Raw genomic sequence first — 21,964 nt, 5'->3', positions numbered from 1 at the left:
TGGCGAGGCCAACCAATGAATGCGGGGCGCTACGCTGGGGCGGGGCGGAAAGGGGAAGTCGGGGAGAGCGCCAAAGTGCGCGCGGAGTCACGGGGGGTTGGCGGGGACACCCCTCCCCAAGTGGTGCGGTCCGCTCCGCCCCCCCCGGCGCCGCGCTCCCGCCACTCGGCGGTTGTACGGCTGTACGCACCAGCACCCCCCTCCCGCGCAGCGCGGTGGTACGGCCCAGGCACTGGAACGACTCCCCCCGCGTTGCCGTGGTACGGCCGTGATCGGGCCCCCAGGACCCGTCGTGGGAGGGGACCCGAGGTGTGAGGGGCCGGGAGGTGTCACCTCTGGCAGGGACCACCCGCCACGGCGGCAGCACCAAAACCCACCCCAAAACTCAGCGCGGGTGGCGTTTAGGGACACGGCGCCACCCCCGCGTCCCACCCGGGAGCACCTCCCCCCCCCAGCCCCACAGACAACAGCTGGTGCCCACCCGGTGCATGCACCACAACGTCACGTTTATTGAGTCGAGGTCCCGCCGCTTTCTGCGGGCAGAAAATACATTTTAAAAGGCCGGTGTTTTGTAAACAGTCAGGGGAACCGTAAGGCAAACAGACGAACGGCCACAGCACCTCCCTGCCCCCCACCTCAGCCACGCGGACCCCCGGGCGACAACCAGAGCTGTGGGACACCGCGTCTGCTCCTGTGTCGGCAGCAGGACCTCACCCCCGGGAAAGCCAGAGCCGCAAAAGCCACTGGGTACCGAACCCCTAGAACCACAGAACAGTTTGGGTTGGAAGGGACCTTCAACGGTCACCTAATCCAACGCCCCCTCTCCATCTTGCTTGGGGACAGGCACTAAAGGCATCTTGGCGCTGGCAGCTGCTGAGCTTTGACCATCTCTGCGGGGCCCCACAGGACGTGGCTCCGTGGTCCAGGAGAAGCGGCAGGCAGGGCTGGGTGGTGGCGGGGGGGACACCCTTGCCTTTGTGCCCAGGGGTCCCCAAGCCCCAGCGCCGGCTCTCGGGGCGGGAGCTGGGTGAAGGGGCTCAGGGGCAGCCGGGGCCATGCAAATGGGGGGTTTGCTGGAGCCTGGTTGTGTCTGAAGTTGAGGGCACAGAGGTACCTTGGGGGAGGCAGGAGGGACATGCGCTTTCACAGAGTCCCTCAAACATTCATGTGTGCTTGAGGCTTTTTCCTCCTCCATCTGGCTTTCCCCATCTCATCCTGATGATCCTCATCACAGACACAGCAATAGATAAACATGAATTTCTGCCTCCCCCAGGGTTTTGGAGGCCAAACAAGGAACAAGGGAACTCAAAGACTGAACAAGAACAGTTTGCTGTTGAGGTTTAACTCCCTCAACCAAACCTGCAGCTGGGGGAACTGCTCAACCCAGCAGACACAGAACTGAAAGTATCAACCAGACACACAATGCAGGGACAGTCCAGAGCAACACCAGCCATGGAGAGTGTAAACAACCAAAGGAACAATATAAAACAGAATAATACTGACTGCTTCATCCCCAAAGCATCCCTGAAAACCTACACCTGACCCCGTCCCGTTCTCTGGACACCTCCCGGAAGAACAGGATTGGAAGTATGGAGAAGAGTTTTGCTCTAGCATAGTGTCTCCAGTAGGACGACGCAGCCACAGCACCTTCTCTAGCAAGCGAGCAGCCCCTGGCAGGGGAAGCATTGCACTGGTGTGTCCCGACCCCGGGCTCATCCTGATCCTCCAAAAAAAAACCATCAGGCTGAAGGTGATGGTTCCACTTTGTAATACAAAGTGCAGCCCAGGCGGAGGCAGATGTAAGAATAAGGGCAGGAGATGAGCCACAAGAAAGTGGAGTTAAACCAAACACTGACACAGAGGAGGACGACGGGGATGTCGCCCTGTCTGATGAAACAAGATTACTAGTTCCCTTTATGCAAAACACACAGTCTCCCTCCAATGTTGGGAGAAGGAGCTAAAGCTGTGGAGAGGAGCTCCACCAGCACAGGGTACACGGGTGGGAGCAGCACGTCCTCACAACCCCCAACTGTCATCCCTTAGTGATGTCTCAGGTAGCAGTGTCCACCCCAGAGGGGCAGAAAGGGCTTGACCTGGACTGCAGGTCCCCTTGTAGTGATGCTCTGGCTTCACCAGGGGGTCAGGGCTGAGAGGAGAAGCCTGACTGCCTGGTGCGTTAAGACAAGATACAAACCACCGCGGGGCTCTTTCAGCCAAGCCCCAGATTACAATGCACCTCTTGGATCTTCCCAACACACCAACATGTTTTCTCCTCACTTCCCTTTGGTCCTAGGGGAAATCTGCATCCCCACAGCAGCAGCACAGTCCAGCCTGGAGGAGGAGTCAGGCTGTGAGATCCACGAAGATGGCGTTGGCAGTGGTCTGTCCAAAGATGAAGGCTCCAAGGGTGACCATGAACACCCCGTAGCTGACCTGGGCCCACCAGCTGCAGATGCAGGAGGACAGGGCACATTCAGAGAGGAGCTTCACCCCCATATCCACAGGGGAAGGGGAGAGGGGACGCATGTTTCGGTTACCTGATTGCCCTGGTTTCTTGGATCTCAGAGAGCTTAGCTTGAATCAGGCACAGCCCTGAAAAGAAGGGGGGCAAAATAGAGCTAGATGAGGACTGTCCTCTGGGGACTGAACAGACACCCCACATCCAGGGAGCCGCAGTCACCACTGTGGAGCAGAGAGTCCCGTCAAAACAGCTGGGCTGCCAACCCACCTCGTGCCACATTTATGTCCTTCTCTAAAGACCTTCTGGTTCCTGTGTCCCCATCCCAACCTCTCTCTCTTCAAGGCACAAGGCCAAAAGACTTCCGCCGGCCCCCAAGCATCCCGAGATGCCCTACCTGGGAAGATGAAGATGAAGCAGGCAGCCAAGCCCCCGATGACAGAGATGACTTTGCCGATGTCAGGGATGAAAAGAGCCAGGAGGAGGGTCAGGAGGAACCAGCTGATGGTCTGAAGCAGGCGCCTCCTCCGCTCCCGAACCACGTCCTCCTCCACCGTCACCCCGGTGTAACGGAGCCAGAGACCCTCCAAGACCGCCCTGCAGGCACAGACCCGGGGCAGGGGGGTTTCCCTGAGCTGCCCCTCCTGCCCACACCAGCCCCTGCCTCCTCCCAGTGCTCACCGGCCGCAGAAATGCAGGATAGGGTAGGACGTCAGCACGCAGAGGATGATGAAGGCGCGAGCGAGGGCAACGGGGATGTCGTTGGAGGGGTAGGACAGCAAAACGTCCTGCTCCACACCAGCCCCAAAAGTCAGGAAGCCACAGACACCTGCCGGGAAGGCAGCAGTCAGTAGGGGGCAGGGACAAACCTCCTGCACGTGTTTTTGGGGGACCAGACTCGGATGGACGTGGTACAGGGGACATCGCAGGGGGGTTTAGATGGACGCTCCTCCTTTCCTGCTCTGTCCCTCTGCTGACCAGAGGACCCCTGCTCTCCAGAGACTCACGGCTCCTCTGAGGACCGTGCCTCACTCACATGGCGTCCCCTTGCTTACCAGTGCCCGTGTAGACGAAGAGAGCGATCACCATGGCCGCTGTCACCACCGCCCCCCAGGTCTTCACCTCCGGCTGCTTCATGCTGTTAAAGACGGGCACGCTGCTCACGTGGCACTGCCAGGGACACGGAGAGAGAGTGGAGACACACGATGTGCTGAGCCAGAGTCATGGGGAGCCACGTGGGTTCCCATGCGTGATATCCTCAGGTTTGTCGTGATATCGTGATCCCCCCAGCTTTGTCACTGAAGAAGAAAAGCAGGGAACAGGCTGCCCCAGACCTCTCAGCTGGGGTAAAATTGATCCATCTCCATCCAGGGGTGGTGAGATGTCAAACTGGCTTCAGCCCACTTGCAGTGCCGTGTGGTGAGCAAATAAAGGAGAGTTTTGGCTGAACACCCAAGGGAGCATCCCTGGACCACACCAGTCCCCAACCCAGGTGACTGTGGGGTGGGAAAGGGAGCTCCAGGTTTGTGGCCTTACCTGGAACCCAAAGCAGATGGTGGGCACAGCATTGAAGACGGCTGTCCAGGTGGAGGGGCTGGCAGGAGAGAAACACCCACCGGTCAGAGCAGGGCCCCCCGTGCTCCCCACCCAGCCCCCCCAGGGGTACTCAGTGATGGGCTCACTCCTCTGCTGACCTGCGTCTCCTGCAGTAACTGTGTCCCCCCACCCAGGATGATGCCCTTGCACAGAGTGAGGTTTTCTCAGGACACAGCACTCCCCAAAGACCAGGGTCTTTCACTGAGACAGAATCAGCCAAAATTGGGGACTTAAACAACAAAAAAATCGGTAAGAAAACAAGGATCTACTGAAGCAGTGCCAAAAACTGGTCTAAATTTTGCTCTGCTCTAAAATTCCTACTGTCTGCACTTGGTCCAGAAACATCCCCAGACTGTGAAGGAGAAGACAAGCCACAGGGGCTGTGCTGGCCAAGGAAATAACCGAAATCACCCTAAATAGACACAGTCCTGGTTGCTGGGTGAGCACAAGCACTGCACAGGGAACTCTGGGCCTGGCTGTATCGGAGTGAGAAGTCAATCAGTGCTCCCCAAAACCTGCGATGGAGCTGTGGGGACCTCCAAGAGGTCTTTTTCCTCTCCTTCACCACCTACTTCTCTGAAACATGCAGAGATGCAGCCATTTGGGAGCTTCTGGCAGCAACACGTGGTGTCCCCAGGCCCAAGGATGGGACTTGTGAAGGGTTTGTCCCCAGCCTTTGCAGCCCTCGCCCCTGCAGCCCTACCTGGCTCTGCAGGGCTGTGATGGCCACCATCAGCATCCTGGCTCTTACACGTACCTGGTGGGGATCTCCACAGGCACCAGCTCCTTGTCAGGCCAGATGTACTTGATGATAATGACTGCTGTGACATACCAGGTGCCAATCACGCTTAGGGAGCTGCAAGAGGGGACAGGAGGCCATCAGTGTGCTGCCTCCCCACTCGGCAGAGGGTCTCCTTGAGCCTCTCCAGCCCCGTCTTCCTCCCTGCACAGCACAGGCCACCCCAACCCTTCCCATCAGGACCACCCCTGCTCTCACTTTCTGTGGGAATATGCCAGGCACTGTCACCCACTGTCCCCAGAACCGATCCCAAAGCAATCCCGCTGTGCTCAGGGGCTGTCCTGTGCCACTGTGGGTGCTGGACCTGCCAGCAAGGCGATGGGCTGGGTTTTGGGGAGGAGAAAGAGGCAAGTGTTAAAGAAGTCACACTTCTCAGGAGCCCTGGTCCAGCTGCAGGGTGACACCAAGATGGCTGGTGGAGCAAGACTGGCCCGCAGACCACCCGGCCTGGGGATCCTTACTGGCTCTCCTTTCTGCTGGCTGGCCAGCTCTAAAGACAGGGGACAACACAGTTGAAAGCAGCTCCCCTGGCTTCCTCCAGCAAGCAGAAAAGAGAAAACCAAGCCCTGGAGTGTGACAATGTGGTCACACGGTGCTCAGCAGCTCCTCTGCTTCCCAGATGGGGAAACTGAGAGACAGGAAGGCAGAAAAGGAGATGTCCAACCCCTCAAGGGTGAGTGGGCTGGTATGGCACTAGAACCACAGTGTTTCCATTCTGCATCCCCTAGGACCACACTTCGGTGGGTGTTGGCTGCCGCACCCTGGCGGCTCCCAGTCCTGGAGGGCTCTCCCCACCCACCTGGCATATTTTTGGAAGCCGATCTCCTTGGGGATAGAGAGGGGCAGGATGAGGAGGAAGGCGGTGATGCTGATAGTGAACTTGCGGTCCGTGTACCAGCGGCTGCTCTCAGCTTCCCCAGGTTCCGTCACCAAAGCAGCAATGACTGTGGGGACAGCCATGGCGGTCAGATTGTCACCTTCCATCCAAAGGGACAGCAACTGTATATTTTTTTCCATGGGACACACTTACTCTTGTCCTCCTGGTCTCCAATGATGATGAGGAAAGCAATGCAGGTGCCAAAGGTGTAGACAGCAATAGCCACCTCGCACAGCACACCCGGCACCTTCCCGCAGACGGCCCACACCACCTCCTGGTAGGTCCGCTCGTTGCTGGCCTGCGAGCAGTACGCCAGGATGACCAAGCCTCCGATGATGAAGATCAGCATGCACTGGGGTGGGGAAGGGACAGGGAGCAGACATTGAGGCAACAGCATGGTGAGGTCCCCAAAGCCACCCCAGGCAGCCAGCCCCAAACACACAGAGCATCTCTGGGGCACCTGACCCAACAGGGCTTCCTCCCAGGAAGCAGCTTCTCCCTGAGGCCCTTCTGGGACTCCAAACATCCCCACCACATCCCCTCCCAGGGTGGGACACAGGACTGTCCCTTGCCCACCCTCTCACCATCTGCAACGTGATGCCCACGGCCACGCCGCCAGCCATGCTGAAGGCGGCAGGGAAGTTGAGCAGCCCAGCCCCAAGGGCCGCGTTGACCACGATGAAGACGGCTCCCAAAGCCGACGTGGCCCCCAAGCCATTTCCTTGGCTCTCTCCGCTCTTTGGCACCGTCTCCACGCTGGGGCTCTGCAGGAGCCTCGCCCGTTCCCCAGCATCGGCGCTCCACTCCCAGTCCTTGTAGTCACTGTTGATGCTTCCGGTGCCCTGAGCCATTGTCCCTCTCAGGGTGGCACACGCCACCGTCCACGTGCCACTAGTGCTCTCGCACCAGGCCCAGCCGGCCGCCTCGAGGAGGGTCCTTTGCCAGCACTGGCTCCATCAGGCGGGGAGGGCAGCGAACAGGCAGGCTGGGAATGCGGCAGCACGGCGGTCAGGCACTTTGCTGCTCCTAGAAGGGGATGGAGGAGGACACGGTAAGTGTTAATTAAGGTACGTTAACAAGGGGCAACATGGGCATCAGACAGCGACACAGAGGAAATGAGTTCCCTGGGTCTCAGCCTGGGGGTCACAGCACACAGGTGTCCTCACACCAGCAGAGATACGGCAGGAGGACTCACCTCTCGTCCTCCGAATCCAGGGTGAGGACACCGCCGCTGTTGCACAAAGGACAGAGCCCAGGCCATGGGGCTGGGGAGCTGTAGCCTCATGGCAGGACTCGCTTTTCTGTGGGCACGAGACCCAGCATCACAACTCACTTCCTGATTTCCAGCCCAATTCCTGCAAGCTCTGCAAGAGCCACCATGCACGTGCTCCTGGGTAAAGGTCAAGGCTGGGCTCAATACGAGCGGCCAGCACACACAGCAGACACACCGTGTCACCAGGGAAAGCAGGACTGGCTCGTTCCGGTTCAACCCCAGGGTGACCAACAACGCGAGACGTCTCAGAAGCTTTTGGACCTGAAGACCTGGTGTTTCCAGTACCACAGCCCTCAGGGGCTGAACAGTCCAGATCTCTCCCCAGTGCCTCTGAGCTGAAGGAGATTGACCCTCACAGCCCAGCAGGACTTCCCAAGGCCCTACGCAGCCAAGGGAAATCTCTTCTCAAGAGAAATATCTTTTTTTTTTTTCCTAGACGACACCACCAGAGGCTCCTCCTGACCAGCCCTCCCTTTGCTTCTAGGCTATTCAAACCCCACCTTGTGCTACAAAAATGCTTCCAAGGTTTCCGGGAAAGGCGAAAATCCCCGCAGGTCTGCGAAGGGGAAGCAGAAGAAAGGCAGCGCTGCAGCCCGGGGGTAGGAGCGCACAGGGGACACGTCCCAGGTCCCCAGGCCAGTGGATCTCCTGGCACGGTGGGTGCGGTTTGGCTGAACCCCCTGCCCGACCGAGGAAGGGTCGATGCTTCTCCCACGACCGGAGAAGGATGCTGCGGAGTGCCCGGCTGTCCTTTCACCCCAGGCACAGCCACCAAAGCCGGTGACAACCACAGACCCCGAGACCAAGCGCTTCTCCGCGGGTCACCCACACACCCCGGGCGAAGCAAGGCCGGGAGCTGCTGACGCTCACCCCGCTGCCCTCCGGGACGCGACGCGGCCACAGCAGGTCGTTGGGCTCCCCGTGTCCCCCCTCCCCGGGTACCCCCGTGTCCCGGCCCCACTCACCGGGCGGCGGGAGCCCCGCTCCAGCCCCGGCCCCGCTCCCGGCTCGGCGGCGGCGCAGCCCGGCCCCGCCCCGCCCGCTGCACGCCGGGGCTTGTGGTCCGCCCCCGGCCCGGAACCTGTGCCCGAGCCCCGGGAACCAGTGACCGGGGGGTCCCCGCTCCGGAAAGCCAATCCCTGCCCATCCCCACCGCTCTGCGGCTGGGAGCCCCGCCGGCAAAGGCAGGAGGAGAAGACAGGGCTGTGTGCGCCAGCTCTGCTTTTATTGTAAGAGAGAACAAGCTGCAGAAAGGCCTAACGCAAGGTGGGAAGGGTCTCCGCAACCAGAGAGCAGCTGCGGAGCCACGCGGAACCGGGAACCGCAGCACAGGAACCCACAGCGCCACGGGCAGCACCCGCGGCAGCGGCAGCAGCACGGACGGTGGTTTATTGCACAAACGGGAGCGAGCAGCAGCTGCGGGCGTCAGGCCGCATAAACAATCATTGCTGTTGAAACCGTCTGCCAGGGAGGTGCGGGAGGCTCCAGCCTTCCTCGGCTTGGGGCAAGTGCAGTGCCAAGGAGCAGCAGACAGGCCCATCCTGGCTTCCAAAAGACAGAAGGGAAGGAATGAGAAACAAGGACTGCTGTGCTAAATGTTGTGGCACAGCTGCAAAGCGGAAAGGTGTCAGTGGATGGAGGCAGCTCAGGCAGACACAGGTAACCCCTCCAGCTTTGCTCCTTGCAAGGGGAAACTCCATCGTGCAGCAGAGCCAGGCATGGGGCCTGCAGCCTTTGGGAACTCACGCTCCCCCCAGCAACACCTGTGTTCAACACCATAGGCTTCAATTTGAGCTCCATGACACCAACGCCCTCTTGGGGCACATCGGTGGGAGCTGCCCTCTCTCTATATGGGATTCTCCCATTAGGGTTTCACTGACCATACCAGATCCCCTGTGCTGGCACTTCCCCCAGAGGGAATATTTGGTAGATGGAAGGGGCAGGATCCAGCTGTGCAATGACAGGAGAAAGTTCTCAGCCCAACACAGCTGTGCACCAGTTTATTTGGATTAAAATTCAGAGTCCAGTGAGTCACAGGGCCTCAGGCAGACTCAGTATAAAAGGGCAGAATGTTTTTTGAGTCATCAACTCTCAGACTTCCCTTAGAATCTTTCCCTCCCGTTTTCTGGTGTCACCAGAAATGTGGCTGAACAGCGCAGATGAGGGACACCCTGCAGCCCCATGTGAGGATGGACAGAGCAGGGCACACCGGACACACAGACTCCGCTTGCAGGGAGGGCCGCTGGGTTGGAACAGGCACAGGGAGATGCAGAGACCAAGAGAGCTGTTTTCAGATGTTCTTATTGGGGAAGGGTAAGAAATTGTTTGACTTCAGGGTAGGGGAGCATAGTCAGGAGAATCAGGCAGGTTGAGAGGAGGGACACAGGTCTGGCCCACACACCAATGCCACTGTGAATTACACCTGAGATTCCCAGATGGAAAGACAGAAGCCAACAATGGAGCAGATTTCAGTGAGAAGTCAGAGATGGTTGTCAGCCCTGGGCCAGGAGGGTGAAGGAGGACAGAGCCTGGTGGCAGCATGGACCAGCTGAGGAGGTCACAGGAGCACACCTGAGCAGCTCTCCCACCCAACTCCCCATCCACTGCTGCCTGGACCAGCAGCCAACAGCCTCACAAAGCCTTCTCATGGAGAAACAAGTGTGGGGAATCCTTTGGTGCCTACGCCAGTAGGATGGCAGTGCTAAGCATTTGTCCCTCCAGCACAGATGGGTGTTGGGGTTGATGGACAAGGATGGACAGCAGTGGACAACAACTGTGACGATCAGGAGCCAGCCATTTCCCTGCCCCACAACATGGGGTGTTTTTCACTAGGCTTCTACAACTTATCTACAAGATACATTCAGTAGCAGCATAAAGCGTTGTGGTTGGAATATTCTGTTTCCTTTCCCTCCCCATCTTCGGCTGGTGGGGAAGGGAAGGCCACCAGCTCCAGGGCACGCGTTTGTCTTCACTTTGTGACTTGATGGATTGCATGAGCCAGGTAACCTACGTTGCCTGACGTAACTCCCGCCACAGAGATTCGTCCGTCCTTTGTCATATAGATGGAGAATTCCTTGATCAGCCGCTCCACCTGGGGTGAAAGAGCAGAGATGAAACTGCAGGCCAACCTCTAACTCTGTCAACAGGTTGCAAATTTACCCACCTAGCCAGAGCAGAAAGCAAACTGGGTGCCAGCAGACATGGCATCCCAGTACCTGCAGAGTCAGCAGTGCCCCCTGTAAACCAAGAGATGCTGCTCGGCTCTCAGGCAACATGACTGCAAATGTTCAGCTGGAAGAGTCACCTCACTTGAGCTGACCTCTAAGGTCACCTTAGAGCGGTGCCAAGTGACCACTTCCTTTGACAGTGAAGCAGGCTGCGTCTGCTTCCAACCTCAGCAAACATAGTGGGGAGCAGAGCAAGGCCTGGCTTCCCAGATGCTCCAGTGCTGCTTAGAAGAAGCTCCTCCTGGAGGAAGAGCTGCCCATAAGGGCTCATTTTGGAATTTGCAGTCAGGAGCTTACAGACAAGTAGCACAAACAACACCTTGAGACCACAGGAACTGCCTTTACCTGCTCAGGCTTCAGCCCTGTAAAGCAGAACATGCCAATCTGGTCAGTGATGTGCTGCCAGTTGTGGGAGGATCCCTCTTTCTTGAGGTTGGACACCAGCTGAGTCCGCATGCTGATGATCCGGTCAGCCATGCCCTTCACCTCCACGAGCCTGAGAAGCAAACCCAGGAGCCACTCAGAGCAGGGCTGGGATGCACCAAAGCTGCTCCCCCTCCTCCCTTAACTACCAGGAATCAACCCTCTCAACCTGGAAGGGCCTCACACCCCCAAAACACAGGGAATGCCGATAAGCAAAGACCAGAGCATGTGAACCTGTAGCTCTAGCTGAGGAGCTGCTTCTTTCTCCTGTTACCTGAAGATCACTGCTATTTATTTATTCCCCAGCTATTGGATGCTACTACTGGAGTATCAGCATCTCTCACTTCTGAAAGCCACAGCTGAGCAGGAGGCCTCATGGCAGCACTGCCCAAACTCAGATAAAATAATATCTGCAGATAAATGAAGAGTGCGGGGGTGTCTCCCAGCACAGGCAGACATCCCCTGCTCCAAGGCAGCACAGGAGACATCTCTGCTAGGACCTAGATCAGGCACAAGTGTCAGCCTTGCCAAAGGGGCACAGCTCCCAGTGAGGCCACAGCACACTGCCAGCCTTTGTTCTGCCAGGCCAGCTGCTGGCAGGGACCTGACACCAAGGGGCTGGCACAGGCTGACGCCGGGAAGCAGGCTTAGGGCACGAGGGTCTTATTTCCAGGTGGCTTATGCTTCCACTTCCCCCATGTGAGACATACTACAATGGCTACAACGCCTCAGTCAGTCTTTCACACTGCTTGGATACACAGCTCCTGCAGAGCTCAATCCCAGGGAGCTTTATCCCCTCCTTTACAGTGTTTTCTGTCTTGGTAACACAAGGGAAACCTGTGTCAGGCTGGACCGAAACCAGCAGGATTTCTCCAGAGGAAAGGAGTGACACATAGTTCTGACTGTACCGCCAAAGCTCTGAGCTGCCCAGGACAGCAGCTGGCAGTGAGGACAGCACAAGGCTGCCACAGAGACCTCACACCTCCCTCTCGTGAGCATTAGGAGCTCCCTCTTACCACTCTTTCCGTAGGTCAGGGGTGTTCAGGATGATAGAGGCGATGCGGGCTCCGTTCAGGGGTGGGTTGGAGTACATGGGGCGAATGAGGATCTTCAGTTGCGATTCGACCCTCTTGGCTTCCTCTGCATCACTGCAGACCACCGTGAAGGCACCCGCACGCTCTCCTGAAATAGGGGCAGTCAGGTCCCAGGCTCTGCCCCCAATACCCGGGGCTGGGGCAGGATTTCTCCAAATGCCACATAGCCTTAACAGAGCCCCGTTCTCTAGAAGGGTCTCCACCAGCTCCCAGATTATTTCCTGCACCCAGCACTGCAGGATGAGCACAGGCAGCAGAAAAACACTGGCTGCTAAACCTGGGGTTCTTTCAGCAGCCTGGATGAAAGTATTTCCACACCACCTGCCCTACTCACCGTACAGCCCCATGTTCTTGGCGTAGGACTGTGCCAAGACGACGTTGATGCCCTGTTCAATGAAATGCCGCACAGCCCAGGCATCCCGGTTGATGTCCCCGCTGGCAAAGCCCTGGTAGGCCATGTCAAAGTACACAAGGAGGTTTCGTTTCTGCCAGCAAAGAGGGGAGAGAGTATCACAGGAGCTGAACACCTCTAAAGGGAGGAGGTAAACAGGCTGAAAAGAGCCACACAAGCAGCAGCCTGCTCAACTGCAACTCTTCTCCTCCAGAAGCAGAGCCACTCCCCTTCATTTGCCACAGGGAAGGCAGCCCAAAACCCACCGCACATCGAAACAGCAGGACAAGACCCTACCAGTGCATTTTTGGTGTGCGCAGCCTAACCCAGAAGGCAAAAGTACATTCAGCAGTAATAAATTATTCCATGTCTCCTAACACTGGTTTCCAGGAAAAACAACTGGAAACCCTCTGGGCAGGTGCCAGCCCTTCCAGTGCCTCCAGGCAGATAACCCAGCCCCACTGCCCCTCTGTCAGGAGACCCACAGCCATCTGTAGGCCCCAGAGGCCACTTTGATGTCTACTAATTATCAGGACACAACTAAGGCCAGGCATCCCTAAGCCAAATTTCACTGGTTACAGCTTGGGGGAGCAGCAGGGAAGAAGAGGAGAAGGATGAAGGAAGAATCTGCCTCTATCTGTTTCCAGCTGAAACTTCTGAGAAGACACCAGGCACATGAAAGATCTTCCAGCATTTTAAATACACCAGCACTGGGAGATCCTCTCCAGCTATCCCAGCTCAAACTTTCAAGCCTGCTGCTCTCCTCTGAGGTCTCCCCTTCACCATTTGCTGGGAAGGCGCCAGCAAAGAGTCTTGATAGTCACCTAGAACCTTTAAGGGTGCACTTGTCTTGCTCCTGTCTTCAGTACAAGAACATGACACCCATCCTGGCTTCAGGGAAGGGAGGAACCTTTAGTGTAGTGAAGACCAGATACCACCCATGAAACCCCAGGGACATGGTTATCCCAGGAACTGCACAGTGCCCCTGGGACACTCAACTACTCACCTTCACCACAGCTGCCAGCTCCTTCCACTGCTCCTGCCGGGGATCCACCCCAGTGGGGTTGTGAGCACAAGCATGCAAGAGGATGATGCTCTTCTCTGGAATTTTCTATGAAAGAAGTTACAGAAAAGGAATTATTAATAGCACCTGAGCACTCTCCTCAGCAGCTGAGACTCTTGCCCTAGACAGCTTAGATAAGCTCTGCAACTCTTCTAGCCTTGATTTGGTACCTTCAGGCATCATATTTAGGCTAAAGCAAGATCACCCATCTCCCCACATCACCTCCTTCCTTCCAGGCATGAAACACAACTCACAGAAATGTCATCCATGGCTCCAGAGAAGTCAAGACTGCACGTCTTGGGGTCATAGTAGCGGTAAGCCTGAAGTTGCATGCCAGCATCACGGAAAATGGGTGTGTGATTACCCCAGGATGGTTTGGGTAGATACACATCACGACTGGACTTGAAGAACCGTTGCTGATAAAGATAAAATACAGTGTTCAAATACGTTGAACAGATTCAAGCAGTTTGAAAACCCCAAAGACTCAACTCCGGTCAAAACACATCCTTTCCTTCCCCCACCAGGCAGGGACTCACCAAAAAGTTGGCTCCAATTCGCAGAGATCCAGTCCCAGAAATACCCTGCACAGTGACATACTGCAAGGGATGAAACAAGTACATGAGTCTGAGCAGCCACAGTACGATACAGGGTAAGTCCAGGCACGATGTCAGCACTGGCAGAAGCACAGCTCTGCGACAGCTCACCCAACTGGGGACATGGGGCTGGAGGGGACTGCATGGGTCAGCAACTCCAGTTGCAGGGCAGAGAGCTGGGAACCCTGGCAAGCTGAAATCCCCTCCTCAGGATGGGCTGTTTCACTCCAGCCTTCCAAGGATGCAGTTATCCTTGGGCTTGGCCAGCTTGCAACTTGGAGGCAGGAGTACCTGACAGTTCTTCCACTTTTGCTTGGCACTCACATACCAACCATAGGTCAGACAGCGCTGCCCACCCCCTGTTCCCCAGCCCGCTCCTTACCCGGCCACTCTTGAAAACCTCACTGTTTTCACCCAGAGCCAGTGCTGCAGATGCCCGGGTGAAATCCGCCAGCCCGCCAATGGGCAAGTACTCCTTGTCCATCTTTTTGGATGCAATCTCAGCCTCTGCCTGGGAAGGAGGAAACATATTCAGCAAGGAAAGCACCACTGCAGAGGGGAACATGGACAGTTCAAGGTCGCTTCTCTTCACATTTGCTCACTCAAAAGTGGCAAAGGTTGGTGGGCAGGAGTTTCCATCAGAGATCACGGCTCATTCAAAAGCCAGGACAGCCATAAACTTTTTGGGTGACGCTCTGCTTTCACCACAGCGCATGGTCCCCAGCAGCCACCAGATCCCTGAGCAAGTGCTACCATTGGTATGGCAGAGCAAGGACACCCAGCACCAAGGGACAGCACCACTTCCAGCTCATTACATGTCAGTGCTGCCACACAAGGACACACATTTCTTTGCCCAAGCAGGAACTGTCCTGCAGAAAGGCAAGACTTGACTGTTACTGAAAGGCAGGGATTGTCTCTACACAGGGAGACATCCCAGGTAGGGTAGTGAGCCCCTTGTACGGCCTTGTCATTCTGCGAATTTTATTGAATTAGATGGAGCAGGTTAAAAAAAAAATAAAATCCAGAAACCACAGGCAATGTTGGAAGCAGCCTGTCTGAAAGCTGGCTCACCCAGCCCTTAAACATGGCTCCTCTCAGCTTGGCTAATATCTACTTCTTTCAAGCAGATCCTGCATCAGAAACCAGTCCAAGTCCCTGCCTAACACAGAACCAGAGAGTGGCAGCAAGAAGAGCAGACAAGGAGCCACACTCAGGAAAAATCTTGTGACAGAGGCATCTAGAACGCTCTGGGAACCCTATCAGTGCCCCCAGAGAGGCAGGACAGACCCCGGCAGCACCCACATACCACCAGGAAATTGTTCCTGTGACACCATCAAGGCTCCCTGGTTGTGACTCAGCTGCAGTATGTGCTGACACAGGGACGGCGAGGGCAGGGGATAGCTTTGAACCTCACACTGATGAAAAACATGGACAACACGTCCTCCCTATGCCAAGGAGACCAGCCAGTCAATGTGCACGTCAACTCCCAGCTATTTAATGGCCTATTTCTACGCTTATGGCCATGAAAGGCTCGGTAATCCCCTCAAGGGCAGTGTCCACATCCAGCTACCTAGGCTGGAGTTTTAGACTGGCTTACAGAGAAACTGGTAACAACGGCTCAGCAGAATTTCTAAGGCTAATCCATTAAGGGGACAACGTCAGCTCTTTCCTCCCATGTGGGTTGGCCCAGGGAACACCAGCTTCTTCAAGGAACACCTTGAAGTTCAGAGGACAGCTGGGTTGGAGGGCTCTTGGAAGTCAGCAACAAATTAGATTTACCCAGATGAGAAGAGGACACGTGATCCCTGTTTTATCCACTGCTACGTAACAACCAGCTCTGTTGTGTCTCAAAACCTTTAGTACTGCTAAGGGAGACATCCAGGAACGCTGTCCTGCTCTGTCAGAGACAAAGCTTATTCTAAGGACCAACAGACAACCTCGCCTAGAGGTGTTGCCCCTCCCTGACCCCCGCAGGGCACCCAACAGCTGGATCCATCCCAGCAAACAGCACCAGGCTCACCTTGCGAACACAGTTCAGGACAAAGGGCTTCCCGTTGTCATCCCGGTACGCCCCCACACCCAGGTTCATCTTCTTGGAGTTGGTGTCGCGCTTGAAAGCTTCTGTCACCCCCAGGATGGGGTCGGGGGGACCCATCTCCACATGGGACCACCATGAGCTGAAGGGGAAAACAAAAAGGAAGCTAAGAATTAGGCTTGAGAACTGGGCAAGGACAGGGCTAGAGAGAAATCCTCAAGGAAATCTGGTCTTTAAACCACTGGAAAAGGTACAAGCAGTGGCAAGATAATTTATTCAGGAGGAATAAAACCCAGCTCCTCTATGCTATCTGGCATATCTGGCTATCTGGCATATGCTATCTATCAACATTTTACGTTGAAGAATGGGCAAAGAGCCTCAGTTCACCGAGGCTGAAGATGACTGACCTCCTCCAGGTTGTTAATGTGTAGAAATGGCCCTACTTGCCTTATGTACCAACACCAGAAAGGCCCCAGGAAACAAGTCTTAAACTCTTACGCTCTGGCCAAGCACCATCTCGTAACAGACCGGAGGCGGGATCATGCAGCTTAGTCCCCTCCAGGGAACCTTGCCAGACATAGGTAATTGCGCTGAGCACAAATACGGAGCCTCTTCCAAACTCCCGGAAGGGCTCTTGTGCATGGAAACTAATTTGCTTTTCTTGCAGCACAGCGTGACCTAATGAAGATATGTCCTTCCCTGCCCTGCAAACCCTGCCTCGCTTGAAGAGGGATGTTGTAGCCAAACGCTGTTTCCCTGGAAATCGCAGAGGACGCTTTCTTTCCACTGTGAGAAGTGACCAACTCTGTTGCAAAGGCCCCTTCCCTTGCTGTCAGGCATGGAACCTCCCTGCGTCAGCATGAGCTTTGTGCCCCACGCCTCAGCAGCCACTGCACAAACAACCTGCTTCTGCCCTCTTGGCAGGACATCCTGAAGACGCAGAGGTTCTCTTAATGTCAAGGGCAGACCAGACCATGCTATAAAAAGAAATCTGTTATTCTCTCTTTGGCCACAGCCTCTGCCCAGTCCCACACCCAGGCTTGTAGATAATGCAAGAGAAGCGGTGTGGTGGTTTTTAACCTGCCTGGCAGAGGGTTGCAGCTGTAACAGCCCCTTCCCGAAGGCAGGATTACTAAAGGTAGCTCTGAGCACCCTGAGCATCACACCAGCACTTAACCAGATCCCCAAGCTCTGGGGGACAAAGCACACAGCACAAGGTACATTTTGGGTTATCTCCTCTGGGGAAGGATTGAGTCTGGATTGCTAAAGTAGAAACACACAGCCAGAGGGCTCCCACAGCTAATGCTGCCACATATCAGCTTTACAAAGCTTTGCAGCCAGGGGAAGGATGCCTACTGTGAAGATAACACCCTTTCCCAACTCAGGAATGCTGCCTCCAGGGCTGGGTTTTCCCCCAGGCAATGCAGGCAGCCTCCAGCCACCCCCTCCTGCTTGGTGTGGGGACAGACACAGCGAATCTGAAGGCAGCAGGGCCAGGCAGGTTAAGGAGGCTCTAACACTAGCTGCAGGTTAACAGAATCCACAAAGTCATCTTCCCCCTCCACTCTACCCCTATTTTGGGTCCATTTAGACCCAGTTCAGTCCCTACATAAGCATACTTTGCACTAGCACATGTACGTGGATTGTATCTCATCAGAGCCCCAAACATCATTTGCCCTTTTTAGACTTAACTGCTCTTCCCATCGGTACAGTATTTCTAAATAAAAAGCCTCTGTTTCTCTTCTTGACAGGCACTGTGAAAAAAAGGGCAGCAACACACATACGAGGCAGAGCCACCTCAGGTAAGTTTAAAAATGGAAGATGTGCTTATCATTTTCTAGACCACTAACAAGTTTTAATTACCTCTGGTTAAGCACAGGATCAACTTAGAGAGGAGGATGAGTCAGTCGTGCCAGGAACACACGCCCAGCAGAGGGACGCAGCTGCAGCGGGCGGGGAGGGAGCGACCTGGGCAGCCAACCTGAGCGGGACAGGCCGAGGGGCTGTTGGGCAAAAACTGGCTGCAGGCTCAGGCAGCGTGCGATGCTGCTTTGAAAAAACCTCTTCCAATGCCTTCCTGGTAAAGCAGGGGTGAGGGAAGAAGGAAACAAACTCTGCACAGGAGCGTATCCTTCCCCCTGCAGTTTACCTGGTCTGCAATTACTTTGGTACCGAGGGCTGCAGGGGCCTGGCCATCTCTTTTAAAGAGTGGCTGCTTCCAAGACAGCGATAGCACCGTCTTTCTGCTGGGCTTTTCACCAAGCAGCTTACGGTGTTTTGGGCATTTAGGTCCCAATCCTGCGAACACTTAAGCAGGTCACTGGGCTCTAATACACTGCTGCTGCAATTAATGCTGATCCTGCGGGTGTTTACCTAAGCTGCAGCACTCTGGAGAGTTAAGTACTGTTGTTCTGAGCCGGTCTTTCTATTGGCTTAAGGCAGCGAAGGGTAGGTTTAGGACTGATTTACCCATTCCCCGCCTGCAGGTTTTGGGGTGAAGGCCAAAGAAAGATTCTTCTGCTGTTTCCAGGGAGGTGAGCTTGCAGGAAAACAGGAGAAAAAAGTCCAGGCTGAGCTGTCCAAACACATCAGGATACTCAAGAGATCACAGAGACAAAGCTTTCTAGGCAGAGATGTGGGACAAGAGACCTACCAGGGATTCCAGGCCACAAGTCCTAACACACTGCTACCCCTACAATACCGTAACATTGTCATCTCTGCACTGTTATATTTTATTTTGCGCAATGAAAAGAATAAAGGTCAAAAGTTATAAACTGGCTGTTCTCTCTGCCAGGCTGGGGGTATTTTGGTGCAGAAAACTAGAAACTTGATACCGAATGAAAACCAAAGAAAGCACATTCGCCAACTACAGCACTGGTGGCCCAAGTCAGAGTTGAGATGTTGTGCAGAGCTGATGTTTAAGTAGTCTGCACACTCTTCAGCCTGGCTAGTCTCCCGAAGCAGTTTACTGCACAGCTGCAAGTGTGGTGTGATACATGGACAGAGAGAGGGTGGGGAAACGCACCAGGAACTGTGTAAACCAGCAACAACCTTTAAAGATGTAGGTGGAACTCACAGCCTGAGCTGCAGAGACCTAAGAGTGTGCTGATGGACTCTGGCCAAGCTCAGAAAGCTTGCAAGCATTTACAAGTCCAGTGAAGGCTTCTGTTGTGAAGAGGCCAATCTATGTTCCCTGAGGTACAGCCACATAAGAGACTGGATTTCAAAACCTCTGCCAAAGCCCCTACGGCATGTCTGCAAGCCAGGGCAGAGTGGAGTAGCCAAAGGCAACTTTGGCCACACTGTGGGGATACCACAACTAAAGTAAATATTTAAACAAGAACAATGCCAAGAGGCTCCTGGCTACTGCTCTCCTTTCAAGCCTAAAAAATCCATTGTCCCAGTCAGCTTGGGTAAGCTTCCTACCAAGAAAAACATCTAAAATAGCTGCCTCAACAGACTGAGTTATCACCTTAATTAGCATTTGTGTGTCAAAGGAGCCACTTTAACCATTTTGTATCTCTTCACCTCTGTCCTGATTTCAGAAAGCCCCTTCCAAGTGCAGAGCAATGGTAACAGCTCCAAGTTGCTGAAGATAAGGAAGCAGAAAACTGCTAATCACTGCTTGGCCTCCCCTATCTCAGGCAGGCTGCACACAAAGGCTCTTTACTTACAGAAGGGATGTTCTGCATGTCTTTGGTGACCTAGATTCGGTTTGATAATTTATAGTTTCCTGTAGAACAAGCTTGAGAAACGCAAAGTGATTGCCAGCAGGCTAGCATACCTTTCACAGACCTGCTAGAGACCAAGAGCAGAAAACACAGAGACAGGTGCTCCTCCGTACTTGCAGAGAAGAGCCAGAAGGCTCCCTCGAGAAAAGCAGGGGCTGGGAGCATTCACCTCCCAAGGCAGCAAGGGGCCATGCTGGACAGTTAATATCTATTAGCCGCTTTTATCCTGCGCTAACAAGGGCTGGGAGCTGTTTCTTAAGGCTTCCCCAGCCAGCGTGGGCCAGGAGCCAAAGGGGCTCTGGAGAGAAGCATGGCCTTGCCCAGACCGCTCTGCACATTCTGCTTCTTGTCCACCTGCTGATGGTGGGGCAGCACCCCGCCTGCAGCTCTCGGGTCAGCTGTACCTCGTGGAGCTGCTCCGGGCCGCACCCTGTATCCTCCTATCCATCCATTCATGCACCCACGCACCCATCCATCTGCTGCCTTCACAGGCAGTGGGGGCCGGAGCTGCCAGCACAGAACCGGTGCTCATAGAAACCCGCTTGTTCACAGCCCTCTCACGGCAGGTCTGAGGGCCATGGCTCTAGCGCAGGCAGCGCTGCACGCCGGCAGCGCCGCCCCAGCCCCATTTCACGGTGCGTGAGGTCACTGAGGACCCACCAAAGTGCACGATTCCCAGCTCCATTTCACGGTGTGCGGGGTCCCTTCGGTCCTGCTACATGGTGCAGGGCAAGCAGCAGGACCCCAGCCCCACTGCACAGGACTCCCCCCACCCCATTCTGGGCGCACGGCGCCAGCAGCACCCGGGCCCGTTTCCCGCTACTCAGGGCCCACGTTCCACGACCCGGTACCACGGTGCCCGCGCCGCGCGCCCTCCACAGCGGCTCCTCAAGGGCAGGCTGGGGGGGCGTCGGACCCGGCCGCAGCCAATCAGAGAGCGAGGAGCGCTGCGTGCCCCCCGACCCGCGGCCGTCCCCAGCCAATCCACGCGCTGTCCTGCCGGCAACCCCTTGTACCCCACCGCGGCGTCACGGGCAGCGCCTACAGGCGCCGCAGAGGGACACGCTTCCGACCCGCGGCCCCCCGACCCGCCCCCTCACCGGGGCGACCGGCACCGGGGGAAAAGCCCCTTCGCCGGCACCGGAGGGCGGCCCTGGGGGCCTGAGCCGCTCCTCAGCCCTCACCTGGCGCGGGTGACGGCGAGGCGCGGGGCGGCGAGGAGCCAGCGGGTGTGCAGGAGAGCCATGGCGAGCGGCAACGAGCGGACTGGGCTGGCGAGCGGACACTTCACGCTGCGGGCACCGGTCTCGCGCCCCGCCCCGCGCGTGCGCCGCCCAGACGAGAGACGGTGCCGACACCCGCCCCCTGGTGGCCAGGAGGTCTCAGTGCAGCCGCGGCGCCCGTCCCGTCCCGCGCCGTGCTGGGGTGTACTGGGATGTACTGGGATGTACTGGGACACGGTGCTCCGCCTTGGGCCGTCTCGAACCAGGCTATACTGGGCCGTACTGGGGCACAGAGGACTGTACTGCACCGTGCTATGCTGCACACCGCTGTCCTGGACTGTGCTTGGCTCTGTAGGACCACACAGCACCATATGGGGTCACATAGGTCTGTAAAGGGTGGTATGGGGCCACACTGGGCTGTAATGGGCTGTACAGGACCATATAGAGCTGTACGGAGCTGTACTGAGCCATACTGGGCTGTACAGGTTTGTACTGGGCCATTCTGAGCCATACTGGGTGTATACAGGACAGTATTGTACCATACTGGGCTGTGCAGGGTTGTACTGGGCCATACTGGGCTGTACTTGTCTGTAAAAGACTGTACTGCACTATACTGGACTGTATTGGCCATCCAGGACTGTATTGCACCCTAGTGGACTGTACAGGGCTGAGCTGGGCCATACTGGTCAGTAAAGGATTGTACTGGGCCATACTGAACCATACTGGGTCATCCAGGACTGTATTGCACCATAGTGGGCTACACAGACCTGTACTGTGCCATACTGGGGCACAGGGGCTGACCCCCCCGTCTTCCCAGCACTGCACTCACCCCACTGCCACGGCCCCCCCACCTTGCACCCCCTGACACCCATGGGGGCTCAGCCTTGAAGCCAGCACCTCCTGCACGCCCCCAGCACCCACCCCAGCGAGAGGCCACTGGGTGGGGGGACCAGGGTGCCCACCCCTGCCAGCGGGAGAGGTGGCATTGGGACTCCACCGGCACTGCCACCCCAGGACCTGTTTCCTAAATTGGGTGGGAGGAGGGTGACGCACAACCCTTGAGATCTCCCTGAAGCTTTACCAGTGTCTGGGAGGGGTAACCATGAGTTAGTGGGAAGTGTGCTGAACTGGAGGTCACCCAGCTGGGGACATCAGTGTTCCCAGCCTGCCTGCGCTCTGCT

General features: G+C 56.2%; 2 protein-coding genes across 4 annotated transcripts; both read right to left on the bottom strand.

The window, feature by feature from the left end:
• Nucleotides 1-485: 485 nt before the first annotated feature.
• Nucleotides 486-8,093, bottom strand: SLC38A7 (solute carrier family 38 member 7). 2 transcript variants are annotated; one of them, XM_065029003.1, is made up of 12 exons: nt 7,969-8,019; nt 6,926-7,031; nt 6,315-6,756; nt 5,884-6,082; nt 5,653-5,797; nt 4,812-4,910; nt 3,995-4,052; nt 3,514-3,628; nt 3,140-3,287; nt 2,856-3,055; nt 2,538-2,592; nt 486-2,446 (listed from the first exon to the last, which is right to left on the bottom strand). In XM_065029003.1, the coding sequence occupies exons 3-12, from the start codon at nt 6,579-6,581 to the stop codon at nt 2,344-2,346; spliced, it is 1,389 nt and encodes a 462-aa protein (XP_064885075.1). In that variant the 5' UTR covers nt 6,582-6,756; nt 6,926-7,031; nt 7,969-8,019; the 3' UTR covers nt 486-2,343. The 2 variants fall into 2 exon arrangements, with proteins under 2 accessions (XP_064885075.1, XP_064885074.1); XM_065029002.1 differs by lacking the exon at nt 6,926-7,031 and having other exon boundaries at nt 7,969-8,093.
• Nucleotides 8,094-8,974: 881 nt separating this feature from the next.
• On the bottom strand, nt 8,975-20,918 carry GOT2 (glutamic-oxaloacetic transaminase 2). Of its 2 annotated transcripts, none has more exons than XM_065029005.1 (10): nt 20,745-20,918; nt 15,815-15,971; nt 14,177-14,305; nt 13,738-13,797; nt 13,456-13,617; nt 13,145-13,249; nt 12,082-12,232; nt 11,670-11,835; nt 10,576-10,726; nt 8,975-10,094 (listed from the first exon to the last, which is right to left on the bottom strand). In XM_065029005.1, the coding sequence occupies exons 1-10, from the start codon at nt 20,804-20,806 to the stop codon at nt 9,972-9,974; spliced, it is 1,266 nt and encodes a 421-aa protein (XP_064885077.1). In that variant the 5' UTR covers nt 20,807-20,918; the 3' UTR covers nt 8,975-9,971. The 2 variants fall into 2 exon arrangements, with proteins under 2 accessions (XP_064885077.1, XP_064885078.1); XM_065029006.1 differs by lacking the exon at nt 20,745-20,918 and adding an exon at nt 20,221-20,462.
• Nucleotides 20,919-21,964: the final 1,046 nt, after the last annotated feature.

The sequence above is a fragment of the Columba livia genome, chromosome 13 (genome assembly GCF_036013475.1).
Source record: "Columba livia isolate bColLiv1 breed racing homer chromosome 13, bColLiv1.pat.W.v2, whole genome shotgun sequence".
NCBI lineage: Eukaryota > Metazoa > Chordata > Aves > Columbiformes > Columbidae > Columba > Columba livia.
The sequence above is the reverse complement of the archived record's forward strand: the minus strand, read 5'-3'. Positions and strand labels throughout refer to the sequence as shown.

Bases quoted from the DNA above. Each gene is read 5' to 3' on its own strand.
- GOT2 (XM_065029005.1), bottom strand. From the start codon at position 20,806: ATGGCTCTCCTGCACACCCGCTGGCTCCTCGCCGCCCCGCGCCTCGCC. The intron at 11,836-12,081 runs GTGAGTAGGGCA...CCCCTATTTCAG, and splicing joins CAAGAACATGGGGCTGTACG to GAGAGCGTGCGGGTGCCTTC. The intron at 10,095-10,575 runs GTAAAGGCAGTT...CTTTCACCCCAG, and splicing joins CAGGGCTGAAGCCTGAGCAG to GTGGAGCGGCTGATCAAGGA.
- SLC38A7 (XM_065029002.1), bottom strand. From the start codon at position 6,581: ATGGCTCAGGGCACCGGAAGCATCAACAGTGACTACAAGGACTGGGAG. The intron at 4,911-5,652 runs GTGGGTGGGGAG...CCCCTCTTGCAG, and splicing joins GGCTTCCAAAAATATGCCAG to CTCCCTAAGCGTGATTGGCA. The intron at 2,593-2,855 runs GTAGGGCATCTC...CCTTCTTTTCAG, and splicing joins CTTCATCTTCATCTTCCCAG to GGCTGTGCCTGATTCAAGCT.